This window comes from Canis lupus, chromosome 21 (genome assembly GCF_003254725.2).
Source record: "Canis lupus dingo isolate Sandy chromosome 21, ASM325472v2, whole genome shotgun sequence".
NCBI lineage: Eukaryota > Metazoa > Chordata > Mammalia > Carnivora > Canidae > Canis > Canis lupus.
Genome location: NC_064263.1, coordinates 7,372,992 through 7,393,205, shown reverse-complemented (window position 1 = coordinate 7,393,205; position 20,214 = coordinate 7,372,992). Strand labels below are relative to the sequence as shown.

Below are 20,214 nucleotides of genomic sequence, written 5' to 3'. Positions count from 1 at the left end.
CCTATTCCAATTAGAACTCTTACTTTGCTCACACAGACCAATTAGTGCACCCTCTCTGCCCCTCTTAAGAGTCTCTCCATCTTTAACAGTCAAAAAGCACAAACCATATTGAGGATTCAGGCGGGGAGGGAGAGGGAGTGAAGAGGGAGCTGGGGGTGGGGGGAGGACTGAAGACGGCCACCGGCCACCTGGAGAGGGTTCCCCACAGACACACAGCACCTTCTTGCGCCTCCGAGAGCAAGGCCACTTCCTGGCAAAGCAAGATAAACATCCAGTTTAAGGCTATTATCTCCTTTATTCAAAAAATAAATATTTCACTTTTGAGTCGACATATTTCAAATCACATTAAGCACAGAGAAGAAATACAGTCCCTTTGGAAATTGTGAACACATGTAGGAAGAGTCATGTTCTAAACAATGTGGATGGGGTAAGCACTGATTCCAAATGATTCATGACCCAGAGATGCCTCCTCTCACCGGGTGGAGCTACATATTGATCTTAGGAGCGGAAAAAGAAACACACGCGCGCACACACACACACACACGCACACTGCTTTGAAGTCTGAAAGGCACATGAAGTGGACCATAAGGTGTATGGCACGTTCACTGATAAAACGTTCCCTATTCCCTCCCAGGGAAATTGGAGAAACTTTAATCAAGTCAAAGACCAGAGAAGACAGGGTGCTCTTGCTCAGAGCTCAGCATTAGGAAAATCTCTGAACACGAAGGCCATCTTTCTTTTGCCTTCCCCCTCCCGGGCCTCTGCTGCCTGCTGGGGAAGTCCCCCAGCGCTCATTCGGTGATGGCGGGGCGCGTGGCCACGTACACGAACACCACGATCAGCAGCACGACCACGGCCAGCGTGGGCAGCACCACCGTGGTGATCTGCTGCCGGGCCTCCTGCATGGCCTGCTTCCGCTCCTTCTTGTCCTTGGACGTTTCCTTCTTGGGCTTGCCTTTGAGCTGCCGCATCTTGCCTGAGTGATGCTAGGAGGGTGCGTCGGAGAGGGTCTGGAAGGAAGGGCCACACTTCTCCGGCCTTGGCACCGAACCTCCTGCAGAAAGAACGATGATCAAACATGAACAGAGGGAAAGGGAAAAGGAACCATCGAGTGAAAGGCAATTGTGAACCCAGCAACTCCGAAGGCAAGGGCGTAGGGACAGTAGGGCTCTGGAGACGGACTCTGCATAGTGGTGTGGGGGTGAGCTGGAGGGACCCTGCGCTGCCGGGCCCGGGGGCGCACGGGGAACGGGTCTCCGGCCTGCTCACATAGGGCCTCTGTGCACGCTGTCTCCGCGTAGAGGAGAGGGGGGCACCCGTCTCTCCACCGCTGAGGCTCCTCCTCTCCAGGGAGGCTTTCCTCACTGTTCTGGGTGCCACAACGTCCCCAGCCATCTGGAGGGGCGAGCGGCCAGCAACCTGTGCTCTCCAGGCACGTGGCTCCGTCCTGCCCAAGCCTTGGGCCCGATCGCAGGCCGGGCCGGCCTCCCCGGGGCTGGAGAGAGCCCAGAGGCACGGACTTCTCCGCTGGCACCGGTTCACCCCTCCGTCACACCTTCCTGAGCACCTACTGCGTGCCGGGCACTGCCCAAGATACTGAGAAAGAGGTGCAGGACTGTCTCACCGTCACAGTGCCCGCGGTCTGGGGGTGCACGGGGGGTGGCAGGCAGAGTGGAGACCTGGGTCAGACAACAGAGACTGGCTGGGCCCGTGTCCTGCCGCCCACTCAAACTAGGATCCTGGCACATTCCGAGCCCCGAGGAGGTGCTCAGGTGGTGAAGCCGTGCTGTCAGGGGCCTAAGGATGAATTACAAACCCGTGGACTTTAGAGCAACAGTTCCAGACAAGTGTGCTTCTTAGCTTTAAGCAACAGCAATCTTTTGGCTGCTGATGAGACGGAGGAGTGTCTGGCACCTCTCAGGATCCCCAGAAAAGCCAGAGGACCAGGCTCAGGAAGTGAGCAGGACAAGGGAGCAGGCGGCCATAAGCAGAACCCAACTCACACCATGTCAGCACCTGGGCTCTATCACTGGAGCAGGAGCCCCGGCGGCTACGGCTGCTGTCCCTAGAGACTAGGTGTAGCTGCTGTCACTGTCCAGGATAAACCGCCGGCTCCCGTGGGTATCGGACTCGTCACACCGAGGCCCAATCTACCCAGAGCCCAGCCGCTGAGCCTCTATAGTAGGTGGAGTGTTTTCTAAACACAGCAAAGAGGGGGAGGCTGGATACCAGACAAAAAAGACATCTGTCCCTTACGGCATCCTGGGACTAGCGTGGAGTTAGATGCTCTCAGAGGCAGAAGGGCAGTACCTGCCAATGTTCATCTGACAAAGACACTTTTTTCTTCAAAATCTTTATTTATTCATGAGACACACAGAGAGAGTGGCAGAGACATAGGCAGAGGGAGAAGCAGGCTCCCTGTGGGTAGCCCGATGTGGGACTCGATTCCAGGACCCGGGGATCATGCCCTGAGCTGAAGGCAGACGCTCAACCACTGAGCTGCCCAGGGGCCCCCTGACAAAGACACTTTTGTGACCCGATTCTGTGTGTGTACTATTTTCCAAGGGCCGTGGGTGGCCTGTCACCACACTGAGGAGGAAGATGGCGTTTACACCTGAGTGACAATGTTAAATGGCAGAGTCTGGAATGTGGATTCTGAGACAGAGGAGGTCTTATATGAGACCTAATCTCTTAGCAGTGCTCTCATTGCATATGGACCTCAGGACTTTTTTTCTGTATTGCCCACACCAGGCAGAGTTTCTTATAATGCAAGATGACTGGTTTTCGTGCACTGGGATGGCATAAGGCCAGCCCGAAGCTGATCTTAAAGTCAGGGCAGCCCGATTTTGGCTGTATGCAATTTCCGTTAAGCTTTTAAAAATAACCCACTAGCACTTTCTTAACACCTGACAGGTGTAGGAATCCCTGGCTTCACCAATTCTTTACAAATCTTCCACAGGCTGCTCAAAAGGACCTGGACGTACCTCTGACTGGATGAATGGCTGTGGCCGAGTCCCTCAGCCTCACCGGGCCTCACCGCCATCAGCTGAACCATCAGAAGGGCTTCTCTCACACAGGCTGACCGTGGCAGTTGGAAAAGGTGCTTGTCCATGGGGCATACCCACAGGGGCACAGTACAGGTGTGGAGCCAGAGGGAGCTGGTTCCCTCTCTCCACAACTCTCCTGCCTGTAGCCCAAGTGGCCTCCCTGAGCTTTTTCTCCTCTTACTGAGCTGCTCACCTGGGAGGGGCTGAGAGTGGCAGTGTGCCCCTTGCAGGGCCTTGGTGAGGACGAGACGAGAACCCGTGACATGGTGCACAGCAAGCAGGAGGCACCCACTGTCCATTAGCTGATGCTCCTGGGACTCACCCCAACAGCCTGTGAGTTGGATGGGAAAGGGAGGAAACCAGGGAGCAAGAGAAAAAAAAGTCCTGCCACTGATCACCCACTGGTCACCTGGTTTGTAAACAGCACCAACAGGGGTTTCTAAGAGAGCAATGGACAGCAGAGCATCATCCCTTGTGGACTCTGAAACCACAGCCCGCCCTCCCACTCTCCCTGACACGGCCTCAGGATCGTGAGGAGAGACGAGCCATGAGCAGCCCTCTGGTTGCAGCGCTCTCCGTGGAGTTAATGGCCTGTGGGTCTAAGAAAAACAGAGGACCTGCCCTGGCTGCCCACATGACCCCTCATGGGACTGGCCATGGGTGGGTGGCTCCAGGAGCCCAGGGTTTGCAAGGGCCAACAGTCCTGCTCAGTTAGCTGCCATCTGCACCCTCCTGCATTAGCGCCACGGAGGCTGCCCAGCCCCTGACATCTGTGAGATGCCTCCAGAAGTTCCTGGAGGCTTAGAGAAAAGCCTCACATTGCTGGGGACAGCACAGGTCTGGTCGGGAGTTCAAGGCCAAATGCACAGGTCTGAGTTCTGGGCTCTCCAGTAGGTCACAGCAGGCAGTCTCCCTGCTTCCGCTCACCTATACTGAGGCCCTCAAAGCACAGCCCCATGTTCTCCCTGGGGCCCCCGAATCAGGGAAACCATCTCTGAGAGGACACTGGAGAAGAGGGAAGGGGACCAGCTGGGACAAAAGTGGGGTAGAACATGGGGTACCTGGGTGGCTCAAAGGTGAGCATCTGCCTTCAGCTCAGGTCATGATCTCGGGGTCTTGGGATCGAGTCCCGTATCAGGCTCCCACTTCTCCCTCTGCCTGTGTCTCTGCCTCTCTGTGTCTTTCATGAATAAATAAAATCTTTAAAAAAAAAAAAAAAGTGGGGTAGAACAGCAGAAGTGGCAGGAGCAGGAGAAGGGCGGCAGCTGGACCTGGAAAGGGCAGCAGAGGCCAGGGTATCCGGAGGCTCCCAGGCTGTGGTAAAGAGGCACGTTTTCATCCCAAGAGCAGCATAAGGCACTGGAGAGCTTCAGACAGGGAGGCACAAAGAGGGGGATGGTTCAGACCAGGGGAGGGAGGAGGATGGCATTGGGCTGTCTCTTGGGGCACAACCAGTAGGCCCTACTTCAGAGTAGATGTGGCCTGCAAGGTAAGGGGGGGGGGAACCACAGGTGAACAGGCTGGGTGGTAGTCCTGCCTCACGAGCTGAGGGAGAAGGGGTGGGGGAAGGGGGAGACTTGAGAAAGAACAGTCAGTGCTCCGCTCATATCTATCCACGTGTGAGGACGCCTATTGGGCATCACCATGGAAATATCAAGGAGGCGGCTGGAGCAATGACTCAGGAGCCCGGTCTGGGCGGCAGATCTATATTGGGAAGTCATCAGCTACTGGACAAGGTGAGCTCGCTAAAGGCTGGGCAGATGGAGATAGGGCCAGGCCTGGGCCCTGCAGCACCTGCAGTCAAAGGGCAGGCAGGGAAGCGGCAGGCAAAGAAGCCAGGGGAGATGAGGCAAAGGAAGGGGAGAACCAGGATATAAAGTCTTAGAGACCAGGAGAATCAAGGGCACTGCCTCAAAACACTCCTGAGAGCCCATGAAGCAGCCTCTACTGGTTTCAGCAACATGAAGCTCTGACACGAGTGGCTCCAGGAGCACGAGGGGAGGCTCAGACGAGGGCAACTACAAGCGAGTCCGCAAACTGTTGCTCATCAGAGGAGAGGAGCTTGTGCCAGAATGCAAAGGAACACGCTGCTTCCTTCATTCACAAAGTTTTGCCACGAAAAAGAGTCAGCTGGACTCAGTGAGGCAGAGGGCACTGCTGACTTACATTCTGTGCAAACTTCCCAGTCCTGGCACAGCTTGTGACAAATGGTTCACGTGCTGGCACTGTGACGGGCACTTGCCCAGACAACTGGTCTGAGCTCTTGCAGGAAAAGCACATGCAGCTGGTACAGAACCTGGGGGGTCGGGGGCGGGGTATCCAGCAGAATGGGAGAAACCTGGTGCTGACAAGGTGGAGGTCTGTGGGAGCGTGCCGAGAGCACCGAAGGACCGTTCTGCCCTTGAGAGAAGCAAAGGCACAACTCTGAATCCAACAGGAGGCAGGCAAGGAGGACGGGGACAGGAGAAGGCAGGTCTGTACTGTGTGGTAGGAATGAGAGGCTTGGACTTTCTCAATGAAACAGGAAAGGGCTCGGCTTCGAGTCTGAGGAGTGGGGAGGTAGGCCTGAGGAAAGAGCAGGCATGAAAGAACCGTCCTGGAGGGTAGAACAGCAAACTTTGCAGGGAAACGTCAGCCCTTATGGCTCAAGTTCATATATGCTTAAATACCCGGGCCCTGCCTCCTGGGGCCATCTGAGGACCACCTTGCCACACGCTCCAGCCTCGGCTTGCTGGACCACAGGGCTGGCTCATTCAGGCTCGGCCAGGCCCTCTGAAATGTGTGCCTGCCTCGAGAAATCAGCCTGTATTTCAGAAACCTATGCTAAGAAACAGTAAGGGATGCTGGAGTTGGACGATCACACAGCTGCAGCCACTGGGGAGCCATCTGATGCCATGTGCAGAAGAAAGCGGGAGAGCTGGTTGGGGGAGAGGAGACAGGAGCCCAGGGGACTGCACTCCCGTCTTTGTAGTGGAGTTTCCGTCCGACCCGGCTCTGCGAGGCTCTGTCCTGACGGTACACGGACGGTTTCTGTATCTTCCGATGACCGATACCTCTTTCCCTGGAGGTGGCTCCACCGGCTCTCTAGCTTCCAGTGAAGAGAGCCCTGGCCACAGTAACTGCTCCAGTTCCACCCACGAGCAATCAATCCAAAGCCCTGCCTCAGTCACAAAATCAGGGAGTGGCAGAGTCAAAGGTCAATCTCGAGTCTGACTCCGAAGCCCAATGGTCATGGCCCACCTCTGCCTGCCCACCTGCCCCCTATCTCCCTGACCCACTCCCCGCCTTGGGGCCACATCACTGCTTACCAGCCCCTGAGGGAGAGGACACTGCAGTCTGGCTCCTTCCCAGCAAGCAGCCCCAGCAAGACAGAGAAGCCACTAACACAGTTTCAGCTTTACAACTGGGACTGGCACCTGGTCCCCACCTGTGCCTCTAGCTCCCCTAACCCGGGAAACGGAAGACTTCACAAACACCGGAGTCCCACCCGATTCCAATGAAACTCCAGCTGCCTGCCCCCTCCCCCACCAATGCCAGTCCATGGCAACTGGTCAGCACTGCAACATTCCAACTGGTCCCAGTGTGCGTGGGCAGGAGGCAGGGAGGCAGAGAGCAGGGGGTGGGAACACATCCTTTTATACAGAATTAAGTTTATGACTTTTCTCTGATTATCATCTTCCAGTGTTTTTTATGTAAACATGTGCTTATTAAGGTCTTCACGTGTATTTTTTCCAGTTTAGAGCTCCTAATGCACATACAGTGTTGAACTCTAATAGGGAAACAGCCAGGAGCAGAGGTAAGAAGCAGGGTGTGACACCAGGTCTGAGCCTCAGCTCAGCCACGTCCAGTCACACAACCTTTGGCAAAGTACTTAATCTCTCACGCCCTGACTTTCCTCCTCTGTAAAATGAGATAAGAAAACCTGCTTTAGAGAGCTGTTGAAAAAATTAGGATGTATTATCTGAAATATCTAGTACACTAATAGGTCATACAGGTGATCAATAAATGGCACAGAGGAACTTGCTTTCCAGGGAGGTCTATCTGGTAGAGATTCATATAAAGGGAGGCGCCACCAGGGAATTCTTGCATTTTGGTTTTGTACCATATAACCCATGGATGATGGGGTTCCCCCAGTTTTTTCTCTTTTGCCCCCTGAAAACTACCAGTTACCAATCTGGGGGTGGGCAGGCTGGTTCAAAGGCCTGAAAGGAGAAGGCTGGTTCAGGTGGAGGGAAGATTCAGGATTACACAAATCACTGCCAATTCTCATATTCCAGAACTGCTAACCCCTTCACTGCTCAAGGTAGCAAGTGGTCGCCACTAGCCACATGTGGCTCCAGTATCAGAAATGTGGTCCAAATTGGACTGTGCTGGACTGCAAAATACACAGATTTCGAAGACTTCATACCAAAAGAAATCGTGTAAAAGTTGTCATTTTAATTTTTATACTGATTCCTGCTGCAATAACACTTTGATAGTATATTGAAATATACTATTTTGATGCTGAAGTCTCATTCATGTTGAAATGACAATATTGTTAGTATCCCCTGTTGAACTGACAATATTGTTAGTTTCCCCTGTATTCTATGTCCTGTTTTAATGTGGCTACCAGAAAGTTTTAATTCCATGAATGGTTCACATGACACTTTTACAGGACAGTGCTGGGCCTCCCCTGGGCAGTAAGGAGTGCCACGTCCTGCCCTCTGAGAAGCTTTCCACAGCTCAGCCTCAACTCACAGCAGGGAGGAGCCCACAGACTTTACAACCCAGCCCCGATCTGCTGGGGACCCTCTCCCCCTGCACCATCACCTGCCTGATGCGGTCTCTCTCATCGTTGGTCAACTCCCCCAGGCTGAAGCAGTGGCTCTCTCCTCAGTGCTATCTCAGGGCTCAGTTTATGCCTCCACTGCAGCACTGGCCAGTGGCTAGTAAGTGGCCGGGGCTCTGAGGCCCCCGCTGGACTGTGTGCTCCCGGGGGATGGCAAATGTGTCTTGCTGGGTTGGCATGGTGCCCCTCACATAACAGGTGCTCAGCAAACACCTGCTGGATTAAATATCAAAGCGAGAATAGTCTCACAGGCAATTCATCTTTCGTACTAACCACAGTTACAGTAGAAAATTCTACAATGCAGCAGAAAAAGTTGTAGTAGAGAATAATAAAGTAGCTAGCTGCCACTTCTAAATGCTCAGGTCATTCTCCACACAGTCTTGAAAGATTGGTATTCTTTACCCCTTTTACACGAAGAAACTGAGCTTCAGAGGAACATGGGGATTTGCTCAAGATCAAATATGATTAGGGAGCCAGTAGTCTCAACCCCAGCGTAAAATCCCTAATAAGCACTTGCTAAGTATTTTAGGAATGAACAGAATTAGGATCTGAACTCAGACCTAATTCCAAAGTCCTCCAGTCCTCTCTGTGGGGCCCCACTACACCTTCCAGGTACCCCACTGCCGCGTGGCAGCTATCACTTCCTGCGGACTGTCAAGCTACCGCACTATGGCCATCTATGAACACACAAAGCTCACCTGGACAAGGAGAAGGGAGCTGGGGCTGTGTGTGACCACTTTTTGCAGACAAGAGAGCTGGGGCTTAGGGAAGGCCCTATAGAAGGTCAACAGTCCAGCTGAAATTCCCCTAGCTCTAGCTGGCCTGGGAACCCTGCTCCTCATGCCGCACCTAGCTGCCTCTGGTGGCTGGGCATGCCCTAGAAGCACATGGGGTGATGGGATGCCAACTCAGAAGTCCATGCCTGGCTCCTGCCCATCAGCCTCAGGAAGGGTATGCAAGAGGGAGCCCGGGCCCTCCTGGGCTTGTCTCACTTGGCAGCGGATAAAGCCTGTTGCCTATAGCCAGACTTGCCCTAAGTCCTGAAAAATATCACTGCACACCAACCCTGGGCTGGGCGGCACACCTTGGTTGAGATGCACCATATCCTGCCTGAATTTTCACCCTGGGCCAGGCTGCTCTGATGTCACCTGACTTCCCTGCTGTCTGTTTTTACCCGATGTCACAGGTTGCTGGAAGGATGCGAGTGGGGAACAGCACGGCCTGGCCGAGTGACAGAGGTAAGCGGCTGAGACCTGTGTCAAGCGCACCCCCACATCCCCACACAATCAGGTGCGACCTGTGTCAACTGCACCCTCACATCCCGGCACAACCGATGCGAGTACAGGAGCCAGGCCCAGGTGGTGACTCCCCAGGGAAGACAGCCACCTCGGAAGACTGCCCGCCTTCTTTCCATCTCTCCTCACTGGTCACCTCTTCTCAAGTGCCATGCCTCTCCTGTAATTTGGAAAAGGCAGTTTAAGGTGCCCACCGAGATAATGGCTGCATTTTTTTCCTCCCTGGAAAGCAGGCATGCAAATGAATGAACACTGGGGATGAAGGGTATGTGCGAGGGGGGCTGCGTCATTACCCTAACAGGAAGCACTAGAAGGCCTGAGCTGTTCCGTGCCCCATGCTAGGAGGCTGGGGAAGCTGCCCTGCATTCAGGGAAACAAACTGTGTGCTAGAGAGCAGCAGCTCTGTGGTTCATCAAGTGTGCCCACTTCGTTCTCCATCCCTGGTATTTAGCCATAATGGGCCTGTGATCACTTAGCTCCAGTCTGCCGCAGAATGTGGGGGCGGGGGGGGGGGGCAGGCTGCCAGGAGACTTGTGCAAGACGGGACTCCTGACACCCGCTAAGCACCTGCTGATAACATCAGCGCCTTTCCCAGGAACGCAGACATGAGCACACAGTGACACCCACGTGCACGCCAGCTCCAGCCACCCCCCTTCCTGCCCCTCCCTGCTGCTCACAGGTCCTGAGGTCCGGGGGGCTCTCCACCTGATGGCCAGCGGGGGGATCAGAGCCCCCGACAGACAGGAGCCACCAGACACCAACATGGAGGCACAGAGTTCTCTCAGCAAGGGCAGAAGGAAGAAGAAAGTAGGTAATTTGGCGAAGCCAGTGTCAGCTACTCCTAAATAAAAATCCAAGAACACAAAAGAGCCTTCAGGCAGGTTGTGGAACAACACAGACATGAAAAGCTGCGGTTCTTAGTAAATTAGCTAGGTACCATTCCTCTGGCACTCTGGGGTTTACGAGAGCCTTCCTGCACATTATGCGTCCCCCCCCCCCCCAGTCACTGTGCAGGTTACATATTTAACAAGAAAATGAGCATACAGAGCAGTTAAGTTCATGTCGGGGTTTCCCTCCTTGTCCTGGCACTTTTAGGGTCTGTGGCCCTGGGCAAGTAACTCTCAGACTTCCAGTTGGTCTATCTATAAGCCAGAGATAAAAGTACCTATCGCTCAAATCTGTTTTGAGCACCTACTGTATGTCGGGGGATATAACGGGGTTACGGCTACGAACAAGACAGGCGGAATGCTGCCTTTGGGTCGCCTATGAGGACATGGGGGACAGACAACCCACAAATGAACAGAATGTGTGTCTTATGATGCTATGTGCCACAGAGAATGTCAAGGGGGGTGGTACAGAGGTGGCGCATTTAAAGTAATCAAGGAAGGCTTCATGAGAAGGTGACTTTGGACCAGAGACTCTGGAAAGTGAGGAAGTGACCTGTGCGGATTCTTGGGAAGACCCTCCAGGCAGGGCAGAGCATGTGCAAAGGCCCGAGGGTGGCCTCCACCCCACCACCAGTGGGATGAGAGGCAGTGCCGTGGCCAGCATGACTGGAGAGGGCAGAAGGGAGCGTGCAGAGGTGAGGGCGGGATGAGCGCCACTGGAAGGTGCTGCCCGTATTTAAAAAGAGCACTGTTGGACTACTGGCTGCAGGGGGACGGGGCTGAGGCAAGGAGACTGGTGAAGACGCTTGGGCATCATTCAGGTGTGACGTGGTGGCGTGGGCCAGGGAAGGGGCAGATGTGGTGAAGAGTGCTCAGATCCTGAGTGTCCTTTGAAGGCGGACTCAACATGATTCACCAGCAGACTAGAACCAGAGGGTGAAAAGAGAAATGGACTAGAACCTGAGCAAGCGGAAGAATGGAGGGGCCGTTCAGGCTCGTGGAGAAGAGGCAAGGCAGGTTGAGTGGGGGTGGGGAAGCTGGGACGCACGGAGTTGGAGATCTCAGTGGAGAAGGCAAGTGCACAGTGGGATGCAAGAGTCCGGTCCAAGGGAGGCAAAGAGGGGGCAGTGATACAAGTAGGTCCCAGAGAGGAAAGGGGCAGAGAGAGTGGAGACCACCAGTCAGCAACTGCTCAGCCCAGGACAGGGCCTGGAGGTTAAGTGTCTGCGCTGAAATCCCGGTTCTGCCGTTTGCCAGCCCTGTGAGCTCGGGCAAGGTGCTTCATCCTTCCAGGCCTCATACTTGTCATCTGAGAAATGGGGATAAAGATCATGTCTAATGAACTGATGAGAAAAATGCCTGGTACATACTAAGTACTAGGTCAGGTTAGCTAGCATCCTCCTCCTCCTATTATAAAAAAAGGATCAGGATTATGGGCTCTGGGGACAAGAGTTTTGTTCTGTTTGTTAGGTAGTTAAGGCAGTTCTAGAATGCTCACATCACAGGGGGAAGTGCACCAGGACAAGGAAGGGAAAAGAACTGATGGACGCACCCCTGGGGAAGGCAGAGCGGGTTCTGGGCCAGCAGTGTGGTGCTGGCAGTACTGTCGTGTGACCACAGCAGCATCTAGTCCACCTGCAGTCAGCGGTCGCAGATCTTCAAACGAGGAGAGTCAGATGGCACCCACTGGCCAGGTGGAGGACTTTAAACGGAAGCAGGGCAGGGGGTTGTCAGGGCTGTATGACCAGTGACAGAAAGACGTGAGGACCGCATGGGATTACAAAAGCACAGTGCTGGGGATAGGCCCTGGCACCCCAAACACCTGCTGTTCCTCAAGGACGGGGCCTGTGTGCCCCGTCCGGGGTGTCCCCCTCCCCTCCATCCCCAGTACACGCAGAGCTCAGGTCCTGAGCGCCCTACTGATTCCCAATTCTGCTCCGCCTCTGGAGCCACGTCCCTCTTTTTGTTCAACTTACAGTCACATTTCTCAGGACAACTTGTGACAAGATGACCCCTCTCCTGCTTGACTCTAGGAAAGAAAGAAGCCCGCATGAACGCAGGCCGCCTGCACCCGCGCCTCCCAAGAACCCGCAACAGAGGAGGCTCTTCTAGCCCTGAAGAAATAGTGTCCTGCCAGGACTTGCCCTGCAGTGACACGAAGCTCTAAGTGCTCAACCACCACTCCTCTCACGGCACCCAGGAGAGGACAGAGGGGAAGCAGGGCCTTGGATGGATCTTGTTATTTAAATGTGTTATTTAATGAGGAGTCAGAGAGAAATTCCTGGCGCCCAGCAACTTCATTCCAGCACAGCAACTCTGTTTAAAACCCGCTGACCTGAAGCAAATCCAACCACAGAAAGGACAAAAGAGGCAACCAAAGAGAAATAAAGTAACGAGATTCCTGCAAGAGGGTTGGGAACAATGGCTTTTGAGACGCTCAGACGCTCAGAAAGCAGCACAGTTAACCAGCGGTGCACACCACACGGCCTGAAACCAAAGTTCTGCGAGGGAACATGGAAACTTACTCCGAGCAACCACTCCGAAAATGTAGTATTCTGTTCCATGTGATTAGGAAAAATGCCCATGCAACCCCCTAATTTCACAGTCTGTTCGCAGGCTGATATCCACTGGGTTGAGAAGACCTCCCCGCAGCGAGGGCCGCTCGGAGGTAAGCCACGTCCCGGTGGAGGTGGAGGAGTGCCAGCTCGGGGGCCGGAGGTCCCTAACCGGAGAACGGAACCGTGGGCTGCAGGCCTCTGGGTCAGCCGTGCCCGGGAAGGCAGAAGCTGAACTGATGGTGGAAGACGACTACTTTTGGAGGAGGGAGCTCTCTGCCTCTAGGGGAAACCAAGAGACGAATGGCATGGGGTTCAGAAACCAGAGGGAAGAGATGGACCCGGGTTCCACTGGGACAGTCTTCTGTGCCTTGATGAGTGACAGGCTGCTGGGAATGGAAGGCAAGCAACCAGTCACGGCTGTGCGAGCGCTCAGAAAGGCTGCAGCTGTATCGAAGCCTGTAGGTTCCCTCAATTCACCTGCTACTCAATTAGGTAAGATAAGACACAGGCACTAAACGTGAGCATCGCTCATCTATCACTTTGTTAATGACAGCTCGACTCTGTGACAGCTCAAAACTAAGGCAAGGTTTGGGGGAAATTCATGAAAACATGCACACCCGCCAATTATATGCGTTGGTTTTTTTTTGTTTTGTTTTTGGAGGCCGTGCTTTGCTAACTTGTCCATCTCAAATGTGGCAGATGTGAGTGAACATTCATCCCTGGAGGCCAGGTCTGGGGCAGAGCCACTGCAAGAATACAATTTCATTTGTCTCCTCTTTTATCTAAAAATGTCAAGCAGTCGTTTATAACACTGGCCGATGTTCATGGCACCGCGATAAAAGCCTGCTGTGGCTGTCACTGAAGGCTGACCATGTCCCTGTGCGGGGGGCTCTCATCGGTCACAGGCTCCCACCTGAGAGGCGAGAACGGAGGTCTGGGGAGGTGAGATTCACTTGCCCAGGACCACAAAGCGAGTAAGTGGTGGGACAGATTCAAACCCAGACAGTCTGGTTCCAGAGCCCTGCTCTTACCCACTAAGGGATATTGAATTCTCCTCAAACAGATATCCATATTCGCTTCATTACCCTTTTTGTTTCTTCAAAGATTTATTTACTTGAAAGAGAGAGAGAGAGAGAGCAGGGGAAGAGAAAGAGGGAGAAAATATTCAAGAAGGTTCGCACTGAGCACAGAGGGCTCGATTTCATGACCCATGAGATCAGGACCTGAGCAGAAACCAAGAGTTGGACCCTTAACCAACTGCACCACCCAGATGCCCCTCAATATTCTTTAAATGTTATTTTCCCTAAATCTTTGGGGAAAACGTGACCAAGGAAGATGCACCACATGCCCCCCCCACCCAGGGCTCTGACTGCACATGGGCCTGCTGGGGAGCACCCAGGAATACAGGACCACAGCCCTGCCATAACTCATCCACCTGTCCTCTCGCCCCCATGGCCAGGTGTCAGCTAACGAACAGTCCTCAGCATGCCGCACAGTCTTCATGTTCTGGTAGGCAGGGACTTCATTAACAACCAAGATATCCTAAGCACTGGTTGTTTATGGCATCTTTAAGATGAAAAATTCATCTCTGAGCTAAATTACAGCAAGTTAATTACAGAGCCTGGCTGATGGCAGACAAACTGGGAGAGAGTGAGGTATTGACTGAATTTTCAAGTGTGAATAGCAACCACAACCACACGCACTCGAGCCTGCACATCTGGGCCTTCCTCAAAGAGAGAAAACAGGAGGGCTCACCCCATCAAGAGCATCAGTCTCGGAGGCAGGCAAGCTCTCTCAGCCATTCATGGACTCCACATACAATTGCTGCGCAGCGGGGCGCTGGGGACGAGCTCATCACCCCAGGGTCACTCTCCCACCAACTCATTCATTCACTTACTGAGCACCTCCCACAGGCCAGGCACCGACTGGCTGTCAGTGAGGAAGAGGCAGACTGGTGCATCTGCTCAGTCACTGCTTCCCCAGACCCGGGACCACCTCCATGCGCCAGGCACCATCTCGGCAGTGGGGATGGAGCGATGAACAAAACAAAGCTCCTGCTCGGATAGGACGTGCATGCTAGCAGTGGGAGGCAGAGGAGAGGCGAAGATGGAATATGTCAAGGAGTGAAGAGCTGTGAAGGAGAAAGCGCAAGAGGACTGAGAGTCGGGGACAGGCTGTAACTCAGAGGGTGTTACAAGGGACAGGCAGGGAACCCGGAGGCAGGAGCTCACCTGAAAGGTGTGCAGCACTGCACCTCGTGCATCCCCACCAGAGCTCTCAGCTGGTGGGAGGGAGCCGGAGGGAGCACCCAGGGGTGAGAGGATCAATCCCAAAAGGACTCTACAAACCCACCAGCCAATGTCTTGAAGCCTATAATTTGTGCTCCCCTGTAGGCCTTGTCTGCTGCCCAAATTCAAATACTCTGCAAAAGGCAGCCGTAAACCGAGCAGCGATCAAATATTTATGCAGTGGCGTGTCGGCATTCTCGGGAGGGTTGATGTGGGGGTGGGGGGAAGGAGGATGACCCCATCACACAGTGACCACTGTGAGGCTGCTGGCAACCAAGGCAGATGCAGGCACCGGCATGTTCTCCCCTCCACCACGAGGTCTTCACTGCCACGCACCCACACATCTTCCTGCCTCCACCTCCTGGTTCCTCAATCTCCAGACAGAGTGGTATCACTTAACCCGAGGTCCAATCTCAGTCCTCCAGCCAGCAGGCCTTCCGAGGCTCTCAGGGCCAACAAAACATGGTGCGGATTCAGCCTGGCCTTCAAGGCTCTGAGTGCCGAGCCCAACCCTGTCTCCAACATCACATCGAGCAGTCACAGCCCTGTCCCCTCGGAAGGTGGCAGCCGAACAGGCCAACCTGTGCCCAGTCCCAGGGCTCTCCAACTTGGCCTGCTTTACACACCCTCGCTGCTGAGAAAACGTTCCTGATCCTCTTAGTCAACATCAGTTACCCTTTTGCCTACCCTTATGCCTTTAAAATGGCCCTTCGTGGGGCACCCAGGTGGCACAGTTAAGCATCTGACTCTTGGTTTCAGCTCAGGTCTGATCTCAGGGTCATAGGATCAAGCCCCATGTGGAACTCTGCACTCAGCAAGGAGTCTGCTTGAGATTCTCTCTCCCTCTCCCTCTGCCCCTCCACCCTGCGCGTGCACACACATGCTCTCTCACTAAAATAAATACATCTTTAAAAAAATAAATAAAATGGCCCCTCTCTTGCTCTGCCTTTTCAAAGAGTTAACCATTCTTTGTCTACCTCCCTCTCCTATCAAGGGTTCAGTATTTGCTGAATGGTAAAAGCCTTACTAATGTTGCCTAGAAGTTGGAGGTTTTCCTGGACACCTCCCCTGCCCCTTTTCCTCATATCAAATTCTTCCCTAAGTATTACCAGTCCCTATCCTAGACACCTCTCAAACATATCCTCTCTACTCCATCCCCACTACCAGTAGGTCAGGCCCTCAACTTTGTTTATGAGGATTTCTGCAACAGCTTCCTTACCTGCATTTTTCCTGCCTGACTTTCCTGTTTGTTCAAGCTCTACAAAGTGTAAATATTTCTAAATTCTTCTAAAATCACTGCCTGTGGAGGCAGGGCAAAGGATGCTACAATGTGTCCATCCCCACAAGCAAATGAGGGAGATGCATGCATCTTCTTTAGCAAAGCATACAAAGGATTTTCATTTAAACCTCATATAGGTTTTAAAGTCTAGTTGTTGGGAACTTTTGAGCCAAAAAATATCCCTGGCATAAATATGCATTACTTTATATGTCAAGGTTAACCACCAACCAAATCATGCTAAACTAACACTGAGAAAGCCAAGCTAAGTAATTGCTAAATTCAGCATCTAGATTCCTAGCAATTACAAATTATCACTAACCCAAGATGGTTTTGATGTTGCAGTTACAGTGCCATTTCCAACATCCATAGGAAGTCCAACGGCCTGTAGGTCTGTGCTTCATAGGAGCCTAAAACATACCACTTCTAAGCACGGTCGGGCAGCCAGACCCCAAAGGAACAGGAAGTGGAGTCATTCATAAACCCCAGCACGGCAGTAATTTAACACCAATCACATCTCAGTAATTTCTAAAAATGTCTTTGTGATTTCTGGTAGAGAGCCAGATTTCTGGTAGACATGCCTTGGAAGTCTAGGGTATTTTGAGTCCCATACAAAACCTGGTAAAAGGCCTTGTGTATCTGAATTGGGTCAGTGCCATCAAGAAGCAGCCTTGAAAGTAGAGACCATGCCTACAGAATCCCTGGAACAGATCAGACAAATCTGATCTGGGAAGCCCCAGCATAGAATGTCATGGCAGTGTTCCCCTGCAAGATCGGGGCCCTGGCCTGTGGTCAGTCCCCAGCCCACGCCTTCACTTGCAGCAGCCACAACCACCCTTGGACAGTTCTCGGGGTGGGCCATGCCCCTGCTGACCTCCCAGGCCCCCATCCAGGCAGTGGTCTCAAATACCCTTTCCCACCTCCTTTCTCCCAGCCACTCCTCCCTATGGCAAACTCCTCCTTTAAGGCCCATTTCTTGGGGGTGCCTGGGAGGCTCAGTCCCATGAGCATCTGCCTTTGGTTCAGATTATGAAGCCAGGGTCCTGGGATCAAGCCTCACGGTGAGCTCCCTGCTCAGCGGGGAGTCTGCTTCACCCTCTGTCCCACCCCCTGCTTGTGCGTACTCTCTCTCTCTCAAATACATAAATAAAATCTTAAAAAAAAAAAAAAAAAAAAAGACCCATCCCATGGGTCAAATACTCTTGCAATCATTTCATGACTTTCCAGGCCCCGAGGTGGGTAAGGAAGGGGCTCATCTCTGTGCTCCCATGGCACCTGTATTAGGATCACTTTGCCTGGTCTTCTCATTATGATCTGTGTTTGTAACTCATCAAAGTGAACCACTTTATCACAAAAAAATCACAAAAAATCTCAAGTTCAAGATCAGAGCAAAATTGTCTTGATTTGAGGTCATAGTATGCCAAAATGACAGCTGGAATTTCAGTTTCCCCATCAATTACCTTGAATGGAAGGCCCGAGGAGAACAGAGAGTGTCACTCAGCAGAGACAGGTTTCACTGATTCAAGTGTTTGTGCGTGCACAGTGCCACAAACCACACAAAAGTTAAGCCCAAGGTTAAGTAAGGAACATGTGTGGGCTTCAGGATAGGAGAAACTTTTTAAAAAGGAAAGCTGAATGCTAATATGTAGTGTGCTGCTTTTCTTTCCGTGTAGAATGTCAGTCTTCAATATCTTCTGGAAGGTGGGGGGGGGTGGGGGAACCAACTTCCAGTCATGATTTCTGGAGCTAAAGGGTTTGCACGTCTGACACTAAACTATCTGGAAGGAAGTCTACTTGGTGAGTAGCAAAGCTATTAACATTTTAGCAGATTACATATTACTTATTTGCTTATTAAAGTTCCAGATGAAGGGGCCCCTGGATGGCTCAGTGCTTGAGCACCTGTCTGCCTTTGGCTCAGGTCGTGTGATCCCAGGGTCCTGGGACTGAGTCCTGCATCAGGCTCCCTGCATGGAGCCTGCTTCTCCCTCTGCCTATGTCTCTGCCTCTCTCTGTGTGTCGCTCATGAATCAATAAAAAATCTTAAAAAAAAAAAAAAAAAAAGTTCCAGATGAAATAGTAGTCCACCTCTGTGTTCTAAGAGTTGATATTCTGGGGTTTGGAGGAACAAATCACTCCCTACACCATTTTCCAGAACACGACATCCATTCTAAGAACTCCTTTGCCACGCTGACAGTTATTTTATTGCCCTTGGAAAATCAAATTCATGACACTCTGCTGAGGAAGCCAAGAGTGAAAGGTTAAGGAGTCTCACAAGCCGCTTGAACATGATGTCACCAGTGCTGCGAGGCCTCCTGCCAGGTCTGGAGCCCCAGACCGTGCAGTCCTCTCTGTGGGCCATGCTGGGCATATGGGATTCATCCACATGCAGGAGGAGGTTGTGACAGGTGTGAGCAAGGAGTGAAATGGTGTGACAAGCGTTTTAAAGATCACTCTGAGTCCAGAGTGATGAGCAGAATGGAGGGAAAGTGGAAGCGGGACAAGTAGCTCAAAAGCCTTTGCAGGGACCTAGGCAACTAACTGGTGTCACTGGCCTTGGGGACTGGACATGGGAGGGCTACAGATGAATTCAAGGTCTATATTAGAAGCATTGCAAGGACTTGGGGATCTGGAGGAAGAGAAAGGTGAGTGTTAACAGATGACTCCCCAGTTTCTGGCTGTGTGCCCTAACGAGACAGAGGAGGGGAGGTGTGCGGAGGGGCTGTGGTAGAAAGACACCGAGACAAACGTTGCACCCAGTGAGTCTGAAGTACCCTCAAGACATTCAAGTTTGTGAGCTGCTGTAACAGTATAAAATGTCCTACAAGGCACAGAGGAGTCATGTGGAATGACAAAGGCCAGGGGTCTTCTCACTGGTGACCCCCCCCCACCTTCCTTCTGGGGTGCCTAGATATCCTACCACCACGCCAACCTCAAGGTGGGGGATATCACATAAGGAGCGTATGGGGCCAACCTGGGCCACATGCAGGCTGCTTCTATGATGCCCTTCAGGAGGGATGCACAGACCAGCTTTTGAGACAAGAAAGCAGTCACTTTAACAGGAAAATGCTATTCTCATCACACCACAATGGGAATTAAAGTACGTAGCCCAATATTTTGTTTCATTACAGGCACTGTAATAGGTTTGCTGATTTCTCGATACTGATGTTTTCCAGGAGTCCCAGCAAAAGGGCCTTGGAACCTGATCCTGTGTCCTGCGTTGGGGACTGACTCCAAGCTGGACTCTCTCCTGGGGAAATGCTAACCTAAGGTGCTATCAGCTACAGAGGAAGGTCTCCCTCTGAACAGAAAACCAGAGAAGACAGCCTATTTCAGGAAAACAATGACTCACTGAAATCACATCCTGCTCCTAAGTTAATATGCCTCCTGGACTAGAACCTGGTTTCCTACCATGGGTCTATTTCCCAATTCCCCATCGAAGGACAAATCAAAATGTCATTTAACAATCTGCTTTCTAATTAAAATTTGAGCCATTTTTTTTAAAATCGCATTTAACTACACAATTCCACATGGCAATAAAGCACTGTGCTCTGCCGCCTTGATTAATAGAAGCATTTGCAATTATTTAAAGGAGAAGGGAGAGAAAAACCAGCATTAGCAGCATTAGAAGTGCTAGATTAAAAAAAAAAAAAAAAAGATATGGCTAGATTAAACCCCTGTTAGTGTTTTTCAGTTTACTCATAGAGTAGGACAGCGTGGTATTAATGTAAGCTAATTAAATTTCCCTCATTTAAATAAGACCCAACAAAAATAAAACTTCTAAGACTGACTGGAAGGTCCTAGAAGAAAGAGAACTACTTCTTCAAGGAAGTGGCCTGGCTGGGTGGGGAGAAACACCAGGGTCAGGCTGCATCTCCTAGCAGGAGGTCAAGGGCCCTCTCTCTGGAGGGAACGCGGGGGTGGGGAGGACAGGTAAGCGACAGGGCCCCCGGTTTTGTGATGGCAGCAGTGGCTTCCAAGGGGAAGGACCAAGATGGTGCTCAGATCTTACAGGTGGACGGAGGAGGGGGTCTGCCA

The 20,214-nt window shown here is 52.3% G+C and overlaps 1 protein-coding gene and 1 long non-coding RNA gene across 13 annotated transcripts in view; one reads left to right on the top strand and one right to left on the bottom strand.

The window, feature by feature from the left end:
* Positions 1–275: 275 nt before the first annotated feature.
* SMCO4 (single-pass membrane protein with coiled-coil domains 4) overlaps positions 276–20,214 on the bottom strand; it is a 62,872-nt gene continuing 42,933 nt past the window's right edge. For 8 of the 12 annotated variants that reach the window (XR_007404521.1, XR_003124982.2, XR_004807984.2 and 5 more), the window contains exon 3: positions 276–1,054. Coding sequence is in view for 1 of the 12 variants with exons in the window: in XM_035704189.2 (XP_035560082.1) it covers positions 691–1,054; positions 2,985–3,112 (492 nt within the window). In the remaining 11 variants the exon portion in view is untranslated. Of the gene's footprint in view, positions 1,055–2,984; positions 3,214–3,240; positions 4,248–6,355; positions 6,731–20,214 lie in introns of those variants that run through there. The other 4 variants (XR_007404522.1, XR_004807987.2, XR_003124984.3 and 1 more) reach the window with 4 other exon arrangements.
* Positions 6,707–19,434, top strand: LOC125753232 (uncharacterized). The gene is made up of 3 exons (XR_007404523.1): positions 6,707–6,843; positions 9,062–9,113; positions 19,353–19,434. It is a non-coding gene; the product is annotated as an uncharacterized LOC125753232 (long non-coding RNA).